Source organism: Xiphophorus hellerii, chromosome 2 (genome assembly GCF_003331165.1).
Source record: "Xiphophorus hellerii strain 12219 chromosome 2, Xiphophorus_hellerii-4.1, whole genome shotgun sequence".
NCBI classification, from domain to species: domain Eukaryota; kingdom Metazoa; phylum Chordata; class Actinopteri; order Cyprinodontiformes; family Poeciliidae; genus Xiphophorus; species Xiphophorus hellerii.
The window spans coordinates 23,056,127-23,077,653 of record NC_045673.1 but is presented as its reverse complement, the minus strand read 5'-3'; the positions used below and the strand labels follow the sequence as shown (position 1 = coordinate 23,077,653).

The 21,527-nt window shown below is 40.6% G+C and overlaps 1 protein-coding gene across 1 annotated transcript in view; it reads left to right on the top strand.

Annotated features, from left to right (window-relative positions):
- The first annotated feature begins 2,847 nt into the window (after positions 1 to 2,847).
- The window catches only part of nell2a (neural EGFL like 2a), a 101,009-nt gene continuing 82,329 nt past the window's right edge, over positions 2,848 to 21,527 (top strand). Inside the window, exons 1-5 of the mRNA XM_032588831.1 lie at positions 2,848 to 3,289; positions 3,507 to 3,638; positions 16,350 to 16,500; positions 18,159 to 18,332; positions 19,822 to 19,918. Of these exons, the coding sequence (XP_032444722.1) occupies positions 3,238 to 3,289; positions 3,507 to 3,638; positions 16,350 to 16,500; positions 18,159 to 18,332; positions 19,822 to 19,918 (606 nt within the window). The 5' untranslated portion in view covers positions 2,848 to 3,237. The remainder of the gene's footprint in view (positions 3,290 to 3,506; positions 3,639 to 16,349; positions 16,501 to 18,158; positions 18,333 to 19,821; positions 19,919 to 21,527) is intronic.

Here is a 21,527-nt window from a genome sequence, read left to right as displayed (position 1 = left end):
TGAATCCTAATAAAACACATTAATTAGCTTTGGGCAATTATGTTTTAAAGGAAAGAGTTTGGTGGGAGAATACTACACATGACCTGGAAATGAATGAATCACTGCTGCCAGAGCACTCAAGTCCACACTATAGTGTAGTGGGATTGCACTATTGTCGTTCAGAATGCCACTATTCTGCAATAGTGGGACTGCTGTGCAGAAATACCAATACCGCTTTTCACATTTTGACACGTTTCAATCACTAATTTCAATGTAATTTTTGGAAATTGTGCATGATAAACCAACACAAAATGGTGGACAAGAGAAGTGATGGGGATATTGTATAAAACCTGTTTTTGAAAATGTGTCCCAAAAACTTTTTTAAAAAAGTGCGATGCACCTTTGTATTCAGCCACTTTGAAGTGCTAAGACATATCAGGTCTGATTCGGTTTCCGAACATTTAAACACGATAAAGTTAAGGGCTTCTCTCGCCTACTGCTAGCGATTCCCCGCAACTTCATCTCCGACTGTCCGACCGCGACAGACCTGGAGTCCACTGTGGTTGGAACTGTGCAGTAATTTAATGGAAAATTTAATGAGTGAGACAGCAAGTGAGACATGGTGGCAAAGTAAAACACGTTACTCGCATAAAAAACTAGTGTACTTACCTAAGAAGCACAGAAAAAAGAATAAGAACGTAAAACAGTGTTGTCTGAGCTTGTTTGAGCAGCTCTGAGTTTAATGCCAGACTGCCTTGTGTTTATGCTGGTGGGATTTCTAGTACTCTTGCATGAATACTTGATTTCGCAAGTCCAGTCGTCCGTAGAGGGGCTGTTTCGGTGGAGTTCATATGTGAGGTAAAAACTGGATCGGAGCTTGAAGAGTTGGATGCAAACGGGGTGTCTTGGCCTTGAGTTAACACTTCGTCTTTTGGGGAAATGACATCACTATCGCTGGTCGTGTAGAGACTGAAAATTTTTACCCATTCCTCTTTGCAAATAGCTCATGTTCAAGACCTTTGGCAGAGAACATCAGTTTTAAAGCTTTTCCACAGAAACTCTATTATACTTAGGTCTGTACCTTGACTGTACCATCCTAACACACGAACATCCCAGTCTCCAGGACTTTGCGGTCTCTAACCGCTTTTAATTACAGAACTGCCCGGTATTTAGGAAATGATCCCCACAGCATCATACTTCCAAATCTATGTTTTACAATTTTGATTATGTTTTTCCACAACTGCATCCCTGAGATGTCTGCTGTGATCCTTGATCGTCAATCCTTTTATTAACTAATGTTCCCTAAAAGAAAACCCTGTGTGGTCTTGACAGAACTGCGTTGTTGGTATGTAGCTACACACAGGAGGGCTTTATTGACTTCTGAAGACAATTGTTTTCACTGGAATATATTTAGGGGTAAGAGAGAAACAAACATGCTAAATATATATTCAGGCCACTCAGTACAGAAGCTCATATGTGATTTGTTGCAAGTTTCATATTCATGCTTTACTGTCACCTAAAGTCCTGACAAAGTATGTTGAATTTTGAGCTTGTTATGCAACCGAATGGAATAAATTCACTATATATTAACCAAAAGGCAAGCAAAAGCGATATAAAGCATAAGTGAAAGCAGAGTGAGCTAAGCAGCCAGGAACGTTTTATGTCATGCCACCTGCTGAACAGCTAAACTTCAACTTTGAAAGATGACTTGAGCATTTTGAAGGAATAAAGCTGCTTGTCTGCAGGGGGTCACACAACTCTGCTCAAAGAGCAACCTCAGGAGGGTAAAAAGGTTTAGAGGAGCTGTTAAACTCCACTTCAAAGTCAAACTGAGAAGAAAAACATTTAGACAAATAAAGGTGGGGGAGCTGCAAGAACCACATCAGGCAGTTTCACCGCCGTTTTCCCAGCCATTAATCAGACTTCTAACACTGTCAACTTCTCAGGTACTACGCATCCATCAATTTTTTCATTGCCGCTAATGTTCAGTCACAGTGGCTCAGGCGAAATGTAACATTAACATGAAACCATCAATTTCGTGATTTTCCAACATCGATCAGTGGAACACATGAAGCCTCAAGGAAGCAGATTCTCAATCTAAGCAGAGGTAGATAGTCATTTTAAACATCTGCAGATTCGGTTCTTTTAGTGGTTGTATTTCAGTGAGTTCAAAAATACTTTATTTAAAAACAATTATTTTGTTTTTGTGTTGTAATGTCTAGCTCTGTTGTAAAAACATTTTTGCTTTGATTTGCTCTCAATTAACACGTTTTCTTTTGCACTTTGCTAATTTAGAAAGCAATCCACACAAAATCTGTTTTGTCTTTCTATTGTTTCTGCTTATCTTGTAAATATTCATAAAGTATTTTGCCGACGCATATAAACGATCTAAATTCTGTTCTAGGTTTTAAGAAAATAAGTCAAAGGAAAAACCACAGAAACGCCTGAAGGTCAGAAGTTTGATGATACAAGTATCGGTATTGGGTATCTGCGGTTCTGGCCTGTATTTACGGTAAGTGATATGATCGGATTAATACCAAAATAAACAGCATAGCACTCCTCCACTGTGTAGGCAGCCATTGTCTGTGTGGGACAAAACATCTCCTTGTCAGTATTTTAATATTATTATTTAGAAGCTAAATTTGGAGTTTTCATTTGTTGTCAAACAGCAATTCCCCCCCCCCAAGTATCGAACAGAGTCGGACCGATTATAAAGATTTTATTTTGATCTGATTAATATTGAAATCTGTCCAGCAGAGGGCGTCATGGTCCCTGTTGTATCTCCTCCCTCTCCCGCCCTCTTTCTCTCCTCCTGTCTCTCTTCTCTCTCTCTCTCTCTCCACCCCGTTCAGCGGTGTGAGCTCCCAGCCCGCTGTAGGAGCGTCTGTTGGGCTGGTGAGGCAGGGCATCTCATCCACCTGTGCCGCGGATGCTGCAGCCGGAGCGGACCTGGCGTTACATGGCGTAGTTTCTGCATCGCTTACTTCTTGTCTCTCCTGAGGATTTTATTATTATTATTATTATTATTATTATTATTATTATTTTTACCTTTTGTCTTTCCTCCTCTGGCATCTTTTTCCTCCTCTCCTCCCCGTATGATAGAGGTATCTAAAGTTGTGATGATGCCTCAGCTCGGCGTTTGGGATCTGTAACAGCCTCATGTGCAAGGGTGATATCCTGTCAGCCTGTGATTTAACAACACGGTCCTTTGGACGCGGATAAAAACATGGACTAAACCTTTGCTTCAACACAGTCAATATGGGATTGACACAGCTATTTCTGGTTCTTTGCTTATTTTGCACCTCCTCAGGTAGGACGCCTCTGCAACCTCTTGCAACATGTAGCTTTCGGGATATGTGCAGTAGTAGAAGCGTATCCTGCGTAATCAGCATCCAATCTTGCATAAGTTTGTCAAAAACAATTCAATTTATTGCATATTATTGTGCAAAAAAAAAAAGTACCACTATGAAGGATGTTCATCATCCAGCTAACAACCTCAGTAACAATATTCTTTGTTTGGAAATAAGTTGTAGGTTTTGGGGTTGACCCTGCCCTGCGCATCAGCGTCTTTGACGAACTGACACTTGGAGACGGAGGCTTTGATGGAGTTACTCAGGTCCAGGGCTTCCACAGCGAGTCTAGAGCGTTCCATTTTCAAGGTACTTGAAACACACTTCCTGCTGCATGTTCCTATCTGGTTATAGAAAAAAAAAACAAAAAAACACATGCATGATCTGTCCTGTGCTTTTTAGGACTGGGCATAGTACAGCCCTGAAATGCTTAAGTTGGTTTTTTTTGTCAGAAAATCTGGGGATATTATACTTTGATATATAGCTGCATTGTACTGGATTATTTGCTTTGTCCGCTGCAGGAATGATCTTGTGAAGCAGTCCCATCTGCCTCTTTTCAGGACTTTCAAGACAAACATAATGCAGCCCTAAAATCCTGAAATTTGACCCATGTAGATTTTTTTCTTACAGGTCTGCCAGGGATGCCTCAAATACCATTATATGTCGATATCTGTATAGCATCATATACACAGTAAACATACACCAGAGTTGATAGATTTTTTTCTGTAACAGGAAGGAGCTCAGGAGGGGGGGGTCCCACCTGCCAGAACAATAGGCAGTACTAGGTCATGAAACAGTGGGGTGTCCAGGGCAAGCAAAAAGGGGGGATTGTGCAAAGAATATGTTAATCTTGTTCATGTTATGCGAATGTAAAGATACAATATATAGATCTGAAAAGATATTTCTTGAATTCACTGGAGATTCTCTTGGAAGGCTTTCCGGAAGCAAGTCGTCTATTCTCCGTTTCCAGTCGTTAGCTGGGCAAAACGGAGTTGCCAGAGCCACATTTGCGTAGCTATTGAGTTTTTAATTCCATCCACACCCGTGTCACATCTTTACAACCCACTGCGAGCCAATATGATTGCTTCTGACAACCTAATCACAAGGACAGAGATAACTTGGAAGCAGAGGCAGAACTGAACATCTCCTGACGTTTTAAAGGGATTATTGTTGTCCTGGAGCCAGGGAAGCAGCGCCGATCAGCTGCCAGCGCGTCTCTTCCCTGATATCTTCTCATCTCCCAGCACGCCCGTTGAGGCGGCGTTGCGTTGCCGTGCTGCGGCGGCTCCGGCATCCTTTGCGAAGGCGTGTTATTTGATGTCTTCTGTGTAGATGACACTCAAAAGGTGCGCTCTAGACCCAGGCAGAGAGTCGGAGAGGGCTAAGAAAGAAAGGGAGTTAAACATAGACGCTTATTGAAAGAATCTCCCACTGCTTTTTCTGTAACAAGGTAAAAAAAAGAACACAAACTGTACTTCGTCTGGCACCTTTCCGTTTCTTTTTACCTCCACTGAGCACACGCAGTCAGGTAGAGCGGATGGTGTGTGTGTTATTTATGGCAGAGCTCGCCTCCATCCTTCATTCGGGATGTCTGTGTAAAGTCGGTGGTGCTGATGCTGCTGGGTGAGGAAGAAGAGGAGGAGTAGAGGAGTTGGGAGGGGGGCGGATGCGAGGCAGAGCAGACCTGGGCCTCTGCTTGTTTGTTATCAGAAGCAGACAGCGAGAGCCTCATTCGGCAGAGATGCAGAGTCGGGGATGATGAGAGGGAAAAAGCGGGGTAGGCTGTCTGCCAGCTGTTTGATAGACTGTGTTGATACCTCGCGTATGGACCCGCTTGACTGGCCGGGACCGGCCGAGAGGGCCCCCACGGTGACATTCCGATGCTCATTAGATAGCAGGCAGAACATATCCATGGCTGTCCTCTCCGCCGCCTGCCTGCCTGCTGCCAGAGGAAGGGAAGGCTGTGTCTCTCTGTGTGGCTGGGTGGAGGCAGGAGGACGAGTCTTATTCTCCATATCGAAATGTATAGCGAATATTACACATATTTGTGATATCTCTGGATCTTTGTCTGTCAAAGTAGGTTTTTATTTGTTCGAGAGGAAGAAAGAAGAAGGCTGTGAGGATTGGAAAGGTTTGGGGAGGGAGGAAGTTGGTGCTGAGGTTTTTTTTTTTTTTTTTTGGAGGGAGCTGTCAGTACTACAATGCATGGCATCAGGAGTCCTCAGAGATAGAGGCGGGGGGAGAAAAGCCCCCCAGGCCATGCTTCTCTAATGTCCCGATGCCAGGTGATGCTCAGATACAAATGATCACATCACCCTCCTCCCACACAGTTTTCAGGATCCACATTATTGCTCTGTAGGAGCAACAATAACGAAAAGAGAGGAGGGGGCTTTGGGGGGGCCACACCCAGAAGCACTCCCCTCCCCCAGCGCACGCCCAACCTGTGTGGATGGATCAAACTCATTTGAAGTGCAAACAGCACAATTTAAAAGCATCCTTTGAGCTGTGTCGCTGGGCTCGCTGTAATTGCAGCGTGTAGGGGTGTGTTTGTGGTTTGTGAATATGAATCCTGTCAGTCTCTGAAGCAGCGATTTTTACGCCGACTGAACACCGTCAGTAAGATGTTTCTGTGTTTGTTGTGCTTATGATGTCGCTGACTGCAGCGACAGTTAAGTGCAACAGAACGGAAGAGGCTCATTTATTATACAGCCGCGCTGCGCGCGCGGGGGCGTGTGTGTGTTGGGGTGTGTGTGTGTGTGTGAAGAGCAGTAGGAGTGCGGTTCATCCTCACAATGTTGACATTATGTTGAAGCGTATGGGAAGGATTCATACTTTTTGTCTGAATATATCTGAGTTGGTGCGGAGCTTTAAAGTGGTAATCCTCTCAGTAAACACTAAATCAAGGCTCTTTTTCACACGCTACCCTTCTTCAAAGATAAACAGCCTGTTGTTTGTGTTACTACCGTTAAACGAACCATAAAGCAGTCCAGTGAGAAAACTCTAAGAAACCGCCATGGCTGTTTTGTGTAATATTGCAACACATTGTGATGCTGGCTTTGTTGGCACCATCAAGAAAGCACGCCGAGAACCTTTCAGTGAAATGCATGTTGGACCTGTGGCATGCTGGGAAATCTGAAAGAGTCTTGCTCATTTGATGGCTCGTCTGACACCTGAGACAGATAACTATGAACCTACACACATTTAAAACCTTAATTTTATTCTACTGGGGTTTTACTTACGAGAGATGTAATGAAAGAAACTGATACATGGTTTTCAACATGTTCATTTATTTGTGTATGCAAACACTAGAGGTGAAAAAAAATATTAGGGGTGTAACGATTAATCATGTTGAATCAATTATTGAAATAATCACGAACTAATTTAGTAATCGATGAATCGTTAAGTGAAGTACGCATACAAAAATAAGCTGTTTGGTGCAGGAAACAACAGTCAGAGCAGTAATTAAGCTAAAGCTAAACAAAATCTATACATTTTGAATTTAAAATAATTTTTTAAAAAAAGTATTTGTCTGTAAACATATTCTAAAAAAGTGGCATAAAACTTCGGTGGGCTCAAAAAAATTCTATTAACCAGAGGATCTTTTTCCAAGTGTTCGTTGCTTTGCCTCCATGGTTTGTGGCAGGATTTCTAATGACTTTCTTTCAGTAAGGACTGTCGTGTTCCCTCTCTCTCACAGACGGCAGTTTTGCAGAGATTTCGATTAATAGTCGCACCGTCAGCCGACTCTCCCACCTGAGCTGCTGATCTCTGCAGCCCCTCCAGTGTTGTCACAGGCCAGATTGCTGCTTCTCTGATTAAAGCCCCCATGTCATTTTGGATAGATTGCCACGTCTAGGTTAGGTCATCACATTAAAAAGCTGACTAACTAGCCTGAGCGCTTCATTATTCTGTTTTTTAAGGTAATGTTCTTAACAAAAACAGCTGGACTTATACTGAGATTATTTCACACACAGCTTGACTACCTAGTTGCTAAATATGTGTTTTATGGATACAACTGGGTGCAGTGAGTGCATTTGATTTTTAATACAGTAGAGAAAAAAAGCTGAATTTTCACAAATTTTTACATTTCTCAAAGCTCTTCAGCTTTTAATTAACCGTAGTTGAAACTGCCGTGTCTTTAGTGGCATCGTTAAAATTACTCACAATTATTCCAATTAGAAACCAAAATGCAAAAAAAAAAAAAAAAAAAAAAATTGCAACCAAAAGTGCTTTGACCTTTTGCGACTAATAATGAAGAGTTAATTGATGTTAACTTTTGCAGCAGTAGCCTGTTAAATCTGAAGGGTTATTTCTCTTCATCATTCACCTTGTGCTGCCGACTACAGAGAGAGTCAGACTTTTCTAAGCTGGTGGGAAACAAATTTCAAAGTTAAACTTAAGCTTTTAAGGACGGAGTCGAGCAGATCAGTGGGATTTTTCCCTTAAGTTTAAGTCGTCTTGGTGGGAAATTCCCTCTTTGTACTTTTACAGAAACATTCCCTGGCTACACCACTGTAGAGGGATAAGAAAAGAAAAAAACCACTATACTAATATTCCATGTATATATATTTTTAAACAACATTTCGTTAGGAAATAATGTCTAAATGTATTCCCTTCTAAATAAATCAGGGGGAAAAAAATCTGCAATCAGCAATCAAACCAATATCATTTTAATCTTTGGTGATGAGTTTCAAGTTTTAAAGGTAGTAAGCCCTCAATGCCATCACAACAATCTTTAAAAAGCTCCTACATATTCTACAGCAGATTCAAGTTGGGATTCTGTCCAAAATGTTAACACTACTTCCAGTCAGAGGAACATTTTTGGCAAAAATTAAACAATTACTGTAAACCTTAATCTATCAGGCGCATGAATTTTAGGCTGAATTGTCAAAACTGCTAATCAAATTTGTACGAACATTTCACCTATCACTATGAAGTGTTTTGCAATCGCCAGCTGCCCGACGTGTGTTTGAATGTAAAACGTAACTAAAGACAGTTTGTTTTATTTGAACAAAATAAGATAAAAATGTGCAAGTTGTAGAGAAACACATTTTATTACTACTTTTTTTTCCCGTTACATGTTTATTTTCCTGATTTCGGAGACTTAAACATCTACATGTTTACATCCTAAGGCAAATGTGAGAGAGCCGCCTGGCCTCGATTACAACTTTCGAGCTGAATTCGAACAACCTTTGAACACAGTTTTCTAGTCTCTTCAACACAGTGCTTTTTTTGCTCTACTCTGTCGCATTGCACTCCCCCACTCCCCTAAAAAAAAAGTTAGCCAATCTCTCCAATCTTATGACTGACATTATCCCCAACTCCCTGTGGTCAAAGTCATCTTTGCTTGCTGACTTCTGAGGCAAAGCCGATCCACACAGGAGAGCGAGTGACCATGGAGAGAAAGTGATTTCTTTTCCCTCGGGGCAGTTATACAGTTGGGTGGCTGGAATGCTGTCATTAGCTCTGTGTATGTGTGAATGTCAGACGGGCAGACACTGAAGAGGCGATCTGAGAATTGGGGAGAAATTGCTGGCCGAAGCAGTCCTAGAGGTGCCCTTCGTTCGGCTTATTTGTTCCAGAAGAGTGAAGCCTTGGGAGGGTGGTGTGGGGGGAGGCAGGCTTCAGAAAATGCAGATTGCCTGTTGGACTGACTTGGACTTGAGTTATTGCTACGCTTGAATCAAAACTCCTAAAGTTTACTGAACTTGGTGAAATCGTTCTTACCTTGAAGAGTTGCACCGTTCCAGTTTTAAATACCCATTTTAGTTTTCCTTTATGTCTGATCACCTGCTTTCATGATTTTTTGTAGGTTTATAATTCATAAACTGTTCTGTGTAACCTTATTTTGCTTAGCAATTAAATGCAACAATGACCACTGGAAATCTACTGCTGTTTCCTTTGTAAAGACAGTAGCTTTGAACCCAAAAGAAAATGGAGGAATTATAAGGTTATCCCCATTTATGCATCAACGCTTATATTTAGAACCTTTTACTTTTCTTGTAATCTAAAACTAAACAAAGTGAATCAAAAGGCATGCTGATTGTTGACGAGTTTGCAGGCAGAAAAACAGGTGTGATTTTTTCTTTTTTTTTTTAGTATTGGACCTGAAGATTTTAGCATGAGCAGGTTAGAGAAAATTGTCTGATTTTGATCATTGGCTGATTTGTGCATTGCTTATATTTTATTAATCTTTTGATGCAGTTCATTCTGCATTGGAGGCACAAAGTAGCCTTTAGTTTTTAACATGTTTTACTCCAGGGTGCTAGCTTAGTTCTAAGAATGTTCTGCTGGTCATTATTGTTTTATATTTTAGTTTTTGCTGGGAGTTTTTTTCAGTCATAGTTTCACCTGATAGTCCAGTAGACCCTGTTTGATTGGATGACCAAGATTGCAACATTTGTTACATTTTCAGCTGGGGCGATTCACTTTCGTTGCACGGTGTCAAACGCACCAAAATCTTTGAAAAACCTGTTCACCTCCTCGCCTGTGCACCAAGAACCACTGGAGGAAACAGCATGAAAACTTCTGACGTAGACTGTTGTGAATGCTCAGTCTAGTTAGCATAGCTACCAATGACAGCAGATAAACATTTTTCCTGTAATGATAAGTTGTTTTTCCACTGCTAGCACATTTAGCAGTGAATGAATGAGGTTGATTGACAGCGCTAAGACCCTCCTACTGGTTCTGATTGGTTGTTTGTTTTTGGAACGTTGCATTACTTTATCCAGCAATAGTAGTTCAGGGAGCAGGTGGAGGAGATTGATTGTTTTCACAGATTATCTGTCTCATAACAAACTGTCACGACAGGGTGAGAGCTTTAACAAATATGGAGAAAACATATTTTTATTTAAGTTCTGTACTTCAGCTTGAAGTCTGGATTGTTTTATGTGTATTTTGCATGTTGCCCATGACTGATGCTTGTGGAGAGAGACATTTCAGTAATCTAAAACTAATAGAAAATATTTAAGCAACCTACTTGCACACTGTATGCAGACTGTTGCATGTAAAATTCATGAGCATTAAATATTGTGCTAGTTATCAGTATTGGACCAAAGAAAGCAAGGCAGTTGCAAGCCTTTAAAATTGTGACGCTTGATAGGTCAAATGGACTCAAAAAGTTTTAACAGCAGCTGCGTGGGGGGGCCCAATTAAACTTTTTGTCATGGGGCCCAAGATTCCTGGCAGCGCCCCTGTAAACAAGACTGGTGTCTGAAGCTTTTAATTAGTAAATATTTTTCCGCATGTGACCTATCTGTCACCAGAAGAGCCAGTCAGAAAGAGCACAGGTCATTTCATTGCTAATATTTTGTTAAACTCAGAACCACTAGCATGGTTATGCTAGGTTTTGTTCTACTGTAAGGAAAGCTCTGTGTTATCTAGGAAACATTAAATCATCATTTTCAGCTTTTGCTCTGAAGATCTTAGTTAATTTCAGCCTACTCTTTTTTTCCCCCTAACTTTTGAGCTCTTCTCTAAACATATTCGACAGTCGTTATTGTTTCCCATTGTCGCTCCTTTCTCTGCAGCGCTGTCTAGGAAGTTGGTCTGAAGCTTGGTTGTTTTTCTTTCTTTCTAACGTGCACACCAGGCTTATCCCGTTGAGTTATTTCTTAACACTGCAGCCTGTAAATATCTTGACTATTTTGTCAGAAACCATCTTGCAAGTACTGTCACGCTGTGCTCTTATGCACTGCAAATGTTATGCTGCCACAAGAATTCACTGTTAAAGTTTCCCTGCAGCATCAGTACAAATTGAATTCAGGATGACCCGGTAATTCCGACCAGAACTCCATTCAGGATTTCAATAGCTTTTGTCTGGACATGTGTCCATATGAACTGAAACCCTCCCTGCTGCATTATTCTCTTCCTTTATATTGACTCTGTAGTTGCAGGGCGGTCAAAAAGTTCCCCACTTTTATTGCACATCTTCCAGTCGGCACCTGTTTATCTCCAGGCATGCACTTACAGCAGCGTGTGTGAGCTTTGACAGTAATGAAAGCCTTTGTGTTTGCTGCGACTTGGAGGTTTTATTGTCGCCGTGAATCCTCCTGCAAGATTTTCTCCTGGCTTTGGCGTGTTCCTGTGCATCCAGCAGATAAAATATCTCACTCGGAACAAGTTCAGTTCTTCCTTTTAATGGAAAACATTCATCCTGGGAAAATAGTGTAGCTTCAGATGCTTTTAGGGCAGTGATGTCTTCCTTCCACGTCTGTTTTCAACTGCATATCTAATGCAGAATAGTCTTGGCTCTGGGTTTTTAATCTCATCTCATGGCTCACCCGGTCTTTACTGGTGGAGAGATTGCTTATTAGCAAAATGCTGTGGAAAAGCTGTAGGAGGTGTTGCTTTGTTCTGGGAAACCACCAGGTGACTGAGAGCGAAAGTCCTCATTATTTGCCTACAAAAGTAACGGCAAGCTAGAAAGACTGTTTTAAGCTTCCTCTCCTAGTAGAGGAAAAAATATGAGACGTAATATACAACCGAGGTGAACTTCTGCCTCTCCAAACAAGCATCGGAGATACACTTAATCTTAGATAAGCGTAGATTTTTTACAGTGTAAACCATCTGTACTTAGAAATGAGATGAGAGAAAAGCCTTTGGTGAAAAAACTGGGATTTCAGTAAATTTAAGATTCAATGTGTTGTTAGCACAAACATTGTATAAACCTTTAGACATGAATTATTGCAACCGCATTGGGATGATATTGCGACGGACCAATACAAAGTCACACTTGTCTGTGAAGTGAAAGTAAAATGATGCAATTACACCTCGGATTTGTCTCCACCTGCTTTGAATTGTTTGTTTCTCTTTGCAAAATAGCTCAGGTGGACTGCATTAATAAAAAAAAATAATTAATCGGTGAACCACAATTTGATTTTCTCTTGGATTCATATCCGGCCTTTGACTGGGCCATTTTAACACATAAATGTGCTTGAATCTAAACCATCCGTGGTTTGTTTGCTGTTTTAACTACATGGTTTGATGCAAACCGCAAACAGGGCCTCTTGCGTCTCTCTTTCAGAAATGTCTCTTTCCTAAAGAACAGATTCGTGGCGTGTTGACAAGTAGTGGTCATCGACAGATTATCCCACTTGAGCCATGGGTCACCGCGGCTCCTCCAGATTTTTCCAAGGGCCTCTTGGCTGCTTCCCTGATCAATACGCTACTTTCTCAGCCTGTCAGTTTAGTTGGACAGCCATCTCTTGCTAAGTCTGCAGTTGTGTCTTCCTTTTCCCATTTTTGTATGACGGTTTAGAACGTGACCCTTATTAAGCTCCTCCATGTCCTCCACAGAGGTCACATCTCTGATGTCTGATGTGTTCATGATGGTGTTTGTCCTCTAAATTTCTCTCACAAACCTGTGAGCCCTTTGCAAAAGGACTTTAGATATTTTGAGGTTAAATTTTTATGCAAGGAGAGTATTTGGTGAAACAAATGTAAAAATAATGGAAGCTAAAGGAGTATGACTACTTTTGTTTTCCAGGTATGTGATTGGGATACAGGTTTTTGGCCAGCTGTTAGAACTCCAGTCGACAAACGTATAAAATAAATCATGAGAATTGCATTTTAAATGCTCACATCAGAATCTGGTTCACTGAATCATCTTTTTATAGCTGCTTTGTGTCAGGATTTCACATTGGGGTGGTCGTTAGGAGCAGGTGGCTGCCCCATCCAGGCGCCTGCCAATACATAATCGACCCAAAGGCCTTGTCAGCGGGGCTGCATTGATTTGGCAACAAGGAAACGCTGACTGGCTCATCACAGCTTTAAACGCGCATTTATGTATGTTTTTCAGGAATACAGAGACGTCTGATGCTTCGCTTGTCTTAATCTTAAGCGCTTTTCACGGCCAACCGCATGTAGATTACTCTTACCACAGCAACGAAATGAGCGCCGACCTCAACCCTATAATCCACTAACGTGCCATTTGACGCAGCCCCTTGCCCTAAACGTGTAAAAGATGGTGATGAAAGTCAGACGCGTATGGGTCAAATGTTCCTGGCTGCCAAATTGTGGATCAGCCCAGTGTAGGAGGTTCCCTGGTCTTCACCATCCCCCCGTCTGTATCGGACCCGCCCTGACACCTGCTCCCACTGTGATTATTTTGCTCAAGATTAAGATGACATGGTACTCCCTGTTCAGTCTGCGGCCTGGCTAAAAAAAAATAAATAAATAAGGAAACCTATTTATAGCTTCGGATAAAATAATGTCCATTAATCTCAGATTATTTCCAACAGTACCATTTGGATTTGGTTGCTAAGCAGGATCTACAGATTGCTGCAGATTAGCGCTAGGCAGAACTCTTTTTGCCGTCATTGGTCCATCTGTCCCACGTCAGCCAATGGCAGAGATCGTGTCTGTTGATGTAAAATGCATGAAACATTTCCTGTCGAGAGCCTTTGGCGAAGCACAAATGTAGAGAAAATTGGACAGAATAGTAATTAAGCATACAAAAGGGGAAAATGCCGAAGTATGCCAGCAGAATCTTAAAATCCAAGTCATACTTTGTTCTTTCCGATATACGTGTTCATTATTCTCTGTATTTAGACTCCATAGTTGGCCCGGCTTCCAGCCTTGCATTGCGTTGGGTAAATTGGCTACTCCCACCAGCTGGAAGTAATCTAAATACTCTGAAGAAAAGCTGCCACAGCGTTCTTGAGTGTGCCAGGGTTAGCTTGCTCACTTCCCATAGCTGGAAGTGAGCCCTTTGATGTGATTACTTCTGAGAAACGTCATCATTTATGGATGCCTCCATTAAAGTTGCACAAAGTTTTGTTGGAAAGGAGAAAAGAGGGCACAAAGCATGGGAGAAGGGCGTACGAATGAGTGACACACAACTGGCAAAAAGTTCTCTCCTGCAGGGTTATTAGCATTTCACTTGTTCTCCTAAAGTCACCTGGCTTCATGTGTCAGGTCTTACAAATAACCAAGGAGGGAGTCGATAGCTGGGAAGAACGACTTGCACTATTTGAGAGAATATTCTGACAGACCATCAGCATACTGGTTGCAAGAGAAACTGGTGTGTATAAAAAGGCCTGAGCAACTCAAACCAAGGTCAACTGGATTGTGGCCGTTGACGTGTCAGAGCATCTCTAAAATGGCAAAGCTTGCAAAAACTATTGCAGTCCAGGAATAGTGAGTGCATTTCTCACTAAGGCTCTCGTTTATCACAGGTGAATACAGCAGAAAAATGGGTGTGTGGACATTTTTACTCTCATTTTCGGATGCATCTATTTGGTGTAAGTGTGGGATACACTCAGATCCCGAAGCGGCTCTTAAATTGTCTGCAGGTTTATGTTATTGCGGACCTCCGGAGCAAAGAAAATGAAGCTTTGTTGGGTGAATTACAAGCCCATTCTGGTGCTAAATGATGGCTAGCAGCGCAACGTTTCAGCTGATCTTTTTTCAGTGGGTTATATTTCTTGTATTTCTCCTTCTATCAGTTCACCTTGGATGTTAAAGAGGCTGATTGCACAAATGTGCCAGAAGCTATTCAAAATTCTCTAGGAGACTTGTATAATCAAAGAGAATTATATGAGCTAGCAAAATGTATTCCAATGTTTATAGAAGTTTAAGATATACCTTCTGTCATCTGTTGTAGCAGTCCTGGTTCTTGGTATCGAATTTCTTGATTTATTCAACTTTAAAATCATCTGTGCACATGTAAAATTTAAAAAGCTTGCTCGTTCATCTTGCGGCACTGTCTCTTCACATCATCATCTTCACAAAGATCACTTCTGGATACACGACCTAAGAAATTTCACTTTGCTCACCACGTCCAATAATTAGCCTGCTAAATAAAAAGTTGGGAAATGTAGCTTCTGATCTTCCTTAGTTGTAGCAACACTAAGGAACAACAACACTTCTTTTTTAGGGTTAAGCCAATTGTCACACTTTGTGTAACTAGCAATCACTTAGCGCTTACAATAATTTAGCTTGACTGAGACATACAAGATGAAAAGTCCAGGAGAATATATTGCAACTTGTCTGACTCCCTTAAATACAGTAAAAAGGTTTAGACATTTACATAATAGGATATATTTTCTGAAATAGGGAATATTTTAGCTCTGAATCATTAAAAAGTAATACTAAAACCTTGAACAGCATGTTCCATTTTGCATAATTAGCTAAAGAAATTAACATTTTTATAAAGTATATGTCTCTGCTCAATACTCTGCTGTACAGTAGTGTCTAATTTGATGCTTTGCAGTGTAATGAACTGATATGGGTTTGAAGGCTGTCAGACGGACTTTATCCAGCAGTTATAAATCTGTGACTTTTCTTTGAGGCAAACTCTTAAAATATCAAATTAACACAAAATTTGCAGAGACTATGTTTGTGTTTCAGGCTTTTTAGGGTGTTTTTTTTTTTTTTTATCAGGAATCTTCTGTTGTGATACGGTCACTTCCTGAAAAGGAATTTTGTTTTTTTTTATCGTCTTTCTGATCAGCTGGATCAGAAAAACCAAGCTAACCGGGCTGTGGAGTTTAAGTCCTAATTTTTACCAGCAGTAAACGCGCTGTGTCATGGATCACATGTGGGGCAATCATTTGTTTTCCTATCTAAAAACAATGTTTTGATTAATGAAGTCCAGTGTGCGAAAGGATCAGCGTTAACAGTTCTACAAGACGTTTGAAATAGATTGGAGAAAGTTTGGTAAACCTGAAGCCCAAAAGTTAGCAACAAAAGAATTAAAGCTGCTATTTACTATTATAATTTTTATCTTTTCTAAAAATGTGTCGCTAATAAAAAAATCTGCCAATCTGAAAGGCTCATGGGAAGAGCTGTGCTGCTTAGTCTTATCAAAACACAGAGCATGCCTCGTTTCTGAGTACATTGAGAAGCTGCTAGTTTAATTCAGCAACTTCCTGATTTAAAAAGGTCAACAGACACTTGCCGTACTTGGTTGCCATGTTTTCTAGTCTTCGCCATTTTGAAGAGAAATGAGCCAGTACTCATTAAAGATTTATTTCTTTAAATTTGTCGCTGTTTTTTATCTTTCTGTGCTCACTCCAGGGACCTCAAGGGAAGTAAAAGCTCCTTCTACAGTTTCTAAACAGATGGTCCAGAAGCTTAAAGGCAAGAATGAGTTTACTGTGCTGGCGACCCTCAAGCAGGATCATCTCAACTCAGGAGTCATTCTCTCCATCCATCATTCTGAGCACAGGTAAAACCAATGAGCTTCTTGTTTCTCACAGTTTTTGTTCGATTCCAATGTCTCTTTAGTAATTAAAGAATACATAAGAATAGCTTTGTCAATTTTTTCAGATGTGTGTGAGCGTTAATTTATTATGTATATTTGGAGCTGTAAAGTAGGGTTTTACAATTCTAGTTGAAAGCAGATATGCACATGCATGTTAAGAAGACATTTAACAGTCACTTGTAGCCGTACAGTGTCTGATTTCTTTAAATCCCTTACCAGAGTCATAAGTTCGCTTCCACGGTCAGGAGCACACCGAACTAAAAATTTGAGGTTTAAACGGTAAAGAAAAATGCAGAAATGAAAGGTCGCTTGGAGAGGAAGAAGCCATTTCTCCAAAACAAACATTAAAAGTCCATCTACAGTTTTTCAATCTTATTGTTTTATAAAACGCGTCCTGTGGTCAGAGTGACCACTGTTACATGTGGAGGAAAAAAGCTGGCAGGACTGAGAACACACTCCTAACTTGGGTGGTAGCATCATGCTGTGTCGGTGACTTGCTTCAGGAGAGACTGGTGCACTTAAGCAAATATGTATTACATGTGATCAAAAAGAGTTTGGTGAGGTTGATGATTGAACAGTAGCCAAAATGTGACATACTATAAAGCCATCTTGTGATAAATTCAACTAATTGACCATAATTGGAGTTGCATTCAAAATTTAAAACATCTCATTTAGTCACATCAACAGACCGAATGTCTGCAATCAGTTAGCATCTACGTGTTTTACACACCGGCTAAACAAACGCAGCAGTTCCATTTAAATGCTGATGTGTTCGTCATCGTCCACAGGTGCTGTAAGCGCGGAGTTTTGTAATTGTGAGCCGCAGACCCTGTCTGCACCCGGTATGCTAATGCTTCTATTAGTTTGTGCTAGCTGAGCCGTTGGACGATCAGAACAGCAATCTGACTTTCACATAATGCACTGATTGAACAGTTTGTACATTAAAGTCAGTCCTGAGCAAAGAGCTCCCAGGGATGTTAATGACTTTCCCCCACCGCTGATTAGCTTTCCCAGCCGCTCAGATTCTACAAAGCAGCGCTGCGTGGTTTCATTTGGAAATGTGACAAGGACTAATTCAGCATCAGAAGTGTAAGCGAGTGCACTTCCAGAGCCAGGATTGGTGTGCATGCATGGCTAGGGGAGAGTAAATCTATTAGATGTGGTTTGCAGATAAATCAGTTCTATTGCTACTCTTTCATGAGCGTCTTTCTTTTTTTTTTTTACTTTGAATGATGTTTCCAGGAAGCAACTTTTCTTTAACCAAGCCTGCCTTTAAAAGCAGAGATGATGTGTGTGTGTGTGTGTGTACTGGCAGCTCTTTTCATTAATGTCTCGTGGTTGGTAAATCTCAGTGCTGGGGAGAAGAGGATTCTCCTCGAATACTAATACTCCAATGTAAACAGTCGAACAAGTAGATGCTCTCCATTGTTGGCCGCTGCTGATGTTGCATCTACCAGCCGTATGGCTGCTGGTGGGATTACATTTAAAATATTGTTGCTGATCTGAGGAATTTGAGTACACATTTTCAAACGATCAAGGCGTTTAACTGATAAAGGCATTACTTATCTGGATGTTGTTTTTTTTTATCGTGATGGGTGACTGATGCTACTTTAATCTTTTAGGTTTCTGGAGCTTGAGAGCAGTGGCCAGCGCAGTGAGGTGCGTCTTCATTACCGCACCAAAAGCCACCTGGACCACACTGAGGTGTTCCCCTATAGCCTGGCCGACAACCAGTGGCACAAAGTCTCCGTGGCCGTCAGCGCCTCCCACGTCATTTTACACGTCGACTGCAACAGGTAAGAGTTTTGGGATCCGTCAACCGGGTCTTACAGAAATATTCGTCCTTGAACTATTTCACTCCTTGTCTTGCTTGCAGCCACAAACTTTCTTGACGTAAAAGTAAAATGAAAAACTGGAAATTGTGAAATAAATGATACGTGATTTTTCAACCTTAACTGTGATTTCTGTGTTTGAAATGTTCACACAATAAGTCATTGGAGAAACCATTTTGCATCTGACAGAAACAACTCACTTTTGTGCTAAAATAGTTGAAAGAGCAATCCCTTTTGAATAAATGAACGCATTGAAATTAATGCTACAAATGTGGCAGAGTATTAGGGTAGGAGTAAGAAAATAAATGCAGATGCAATTACGAGAATAAAGCCATAAAATTACAAGAATAAAGTTAAAATGTTACGAGAATAAAGTGATGATATTGCAAAGCTAAACTTGTACGAGAATAACGTCATACAAATTTGAGAATAAAGTCGGAATATTATCACAACAAAGTCTTGGTATTGTGAGAATAAAACCATAATGTTACAAGAATAAAGTCGGAACATTATGAAAACTACGACACAAAAAAACAGCTGCGGTGAAATGAGGAATGTAGGGAATACAAAGTAAATAAGTAAAAGTAAGTAAGTATTACAAAGTAATACTTTGGTATTGGTTTTACAAATAAGGAAATACTTAATCTGTTGACACATTTGCATCAGATTATTATCAGTAGCAGGACACATTACATATTATGACTTTATACTTGTATTATTTTGACTTTAGTCTCATATGACTTCATTCTTGTAATGCTGTGCCCATTTTCATAATTTTATTACATTTTTATTCGTAGCCCTAAAACTCCATCATACACAGACATAGAAGCCGAGACGATAAGAAAACTGTATACATTTTATTATCGCAACAGCTGGCAACAAAAAAGCATCCGGGATTTTGGCCCAGTTTGCGTCTGCAGTGGTTTTGCCCTATTTAAACACAACTTTCATTACATTTAGGTGAGACGCTTTTGAGGGATTGCAACCTTATTTTTTATTGCTCATCCAAAATAACAGAACCTGCATTGCTGACCCGTCGTAATGAGTCAAACTGAATGAAAAAAATCCTCTTCTGATTTCCACAAAATTGTTTCACGCAAATTGGGAGTCGCCAAGGCTTCAATCAAGCTCACCTCACTTCCTACATGTTACAGAGACCTTGAATTCTCCCACTTTTACATTTGCACCTGTTGTATGAATGTTATTGGCGTGTTACTGCTCGCGTATGACGATGCTTACCTTGGCACAGCAAAAGGAAGCAGACGGCGTCACCATGTGCGCTGCTGAGAGTCCGTGACCGTTTGTGCTGTCCTTCGGGGAAAAAGTTTACAGGAGGATTTTAAAGAGCAGGTCCTACAACATAGAGAGAAACTGATGCGATGAAAAGAGTAAAGGCCACCAATTGTGTGTTTAAGAATGTCAACTTTAAGTCCGTTGTGCTTTTGTTTTTTAGGATCTATGAACGAGTGGTAGATGCGCCATTTATGGACATTCCTGAGGATACTTCCTTCTGGCTCGGACAGAGAAACTCTGCTCACGGCTTCTTCAAGGTCAGCACTTCTCCCCCAGAATATATTAATGCTGATGCTTGTCTTGATCTGTCATATTAGCTGGCAGCTAATGCTTCGGGCGCTATCTTTCCTCCCCAAACCCAATTTCGGTTTGTCTTCTCATTCTGCATTTGTCTCATTTGGGGTTATTTATTACGGCTCTGGGATTTAATTGCAAGCATTTCTCAAGGCTTGCCATTTTAATTTGAAGGGTTGTTCGACTCACTCTATTAGAATGGAGATTTTTTTTTTTGTTGTTATTATTATTTTCATCATTTTTTGTTCTTTTTTCCTTGGTCTGCAGCAAAGCCCAGCACAATTATCTCAGCAACTCCCACGATGCTGATTTGGGAGAGATCATTAAATAGCCTGTGGACTGAGCTCATTGAGCCCAGAATCTACAGTTCTGTCTTCCAGTCGGAGACAAACAGTATATCATCACTTACTTCCAGCGATGTGCTTCAGAATGTCTCACCTGGGGAGACACTTCAGTGCAGAGATATCACTCTACCTCCAGGTGTTACTATTACAGTCAGTGTGCTTTTGACTAGCTCTGTGTGTGGCGGTCTTCTGCCTGTACGTACCTGTCAGCACTTCACCCACTGCGTTCTGGCTGTTTGTTTCCACTGTGTTAATGGGTTAAACAAAGACACCCCAGTTGTTGACCACAAAACTCATCCAGCAGCGTCCCTCTTTGATTTTGTGTATCTTGATTAGTTGCTAGCAAGACGGCTCTCCTCGTTTAAGAACACACGGCATGTGATGTGATGAGAAAATAACAAGTGAGGCACCAAGAATGTGAGAGCTGACTAGAATGCGGTGACAATGAAATTATAAACGGGTTTTTTTTAAATCAGTGAATGCATCGTACTCTTGTCCTGCCAGATTGTGATAACAGCGTAGAGCTGTGATGTAGATGTTGTCAATAAGAGTCTCAAGATTAGATATTTTTGGTACTGATTGTTTTTTTTTTTCAGAATAAAATCAGGTAATTAAAAGGACACCTTTTTTTCATGATATGTTGAGATTTGTCTTTTGTGGGAGAGAGTGAGAACAAGACTTTCAGCAAATAACAGGAAGGCAGAACGGAGCGCAGCAAAGTTTCTGTTTCATCCTCATAACCTTACATCCTGTTTCTGTCATGATGCTGGATTTGGAAAGGCTTTCTAAGTCTTAAGGTAGTCATTGACTGTGGAATACATATGGAAGCTGTTGCTTTATTGTTGCCAGCTGTGCTAACTGCTAATTTGAGATGCTAAAAACAGCTTAAAAATGTTATCTCCTTAATAATTTTTGAATTTGTTTTAAAACAGTACAACGCTCTATTATTTTAATCAACATTAAGACATTATCCTTTCTCATCGCATTAATAATAACACTTTGAAGGATCTGAATTGGCAACATTTAATTTCCCTTCGGGATCAATAAAGTATTTGTGAATTTGAAGTTGAAATAAGAAGTAATAGAAAGAAGACAGAACTTTTACAGTGTTTCTATGTCATTCAGACCATACAAGGTGCTTTAAGACGAGCGCTACATTCACCCAGTTGTACTGATGTCTGGATATGACGTTTGCTCAGTTTGAACCCTTCCCTCCAGAGATTAATTA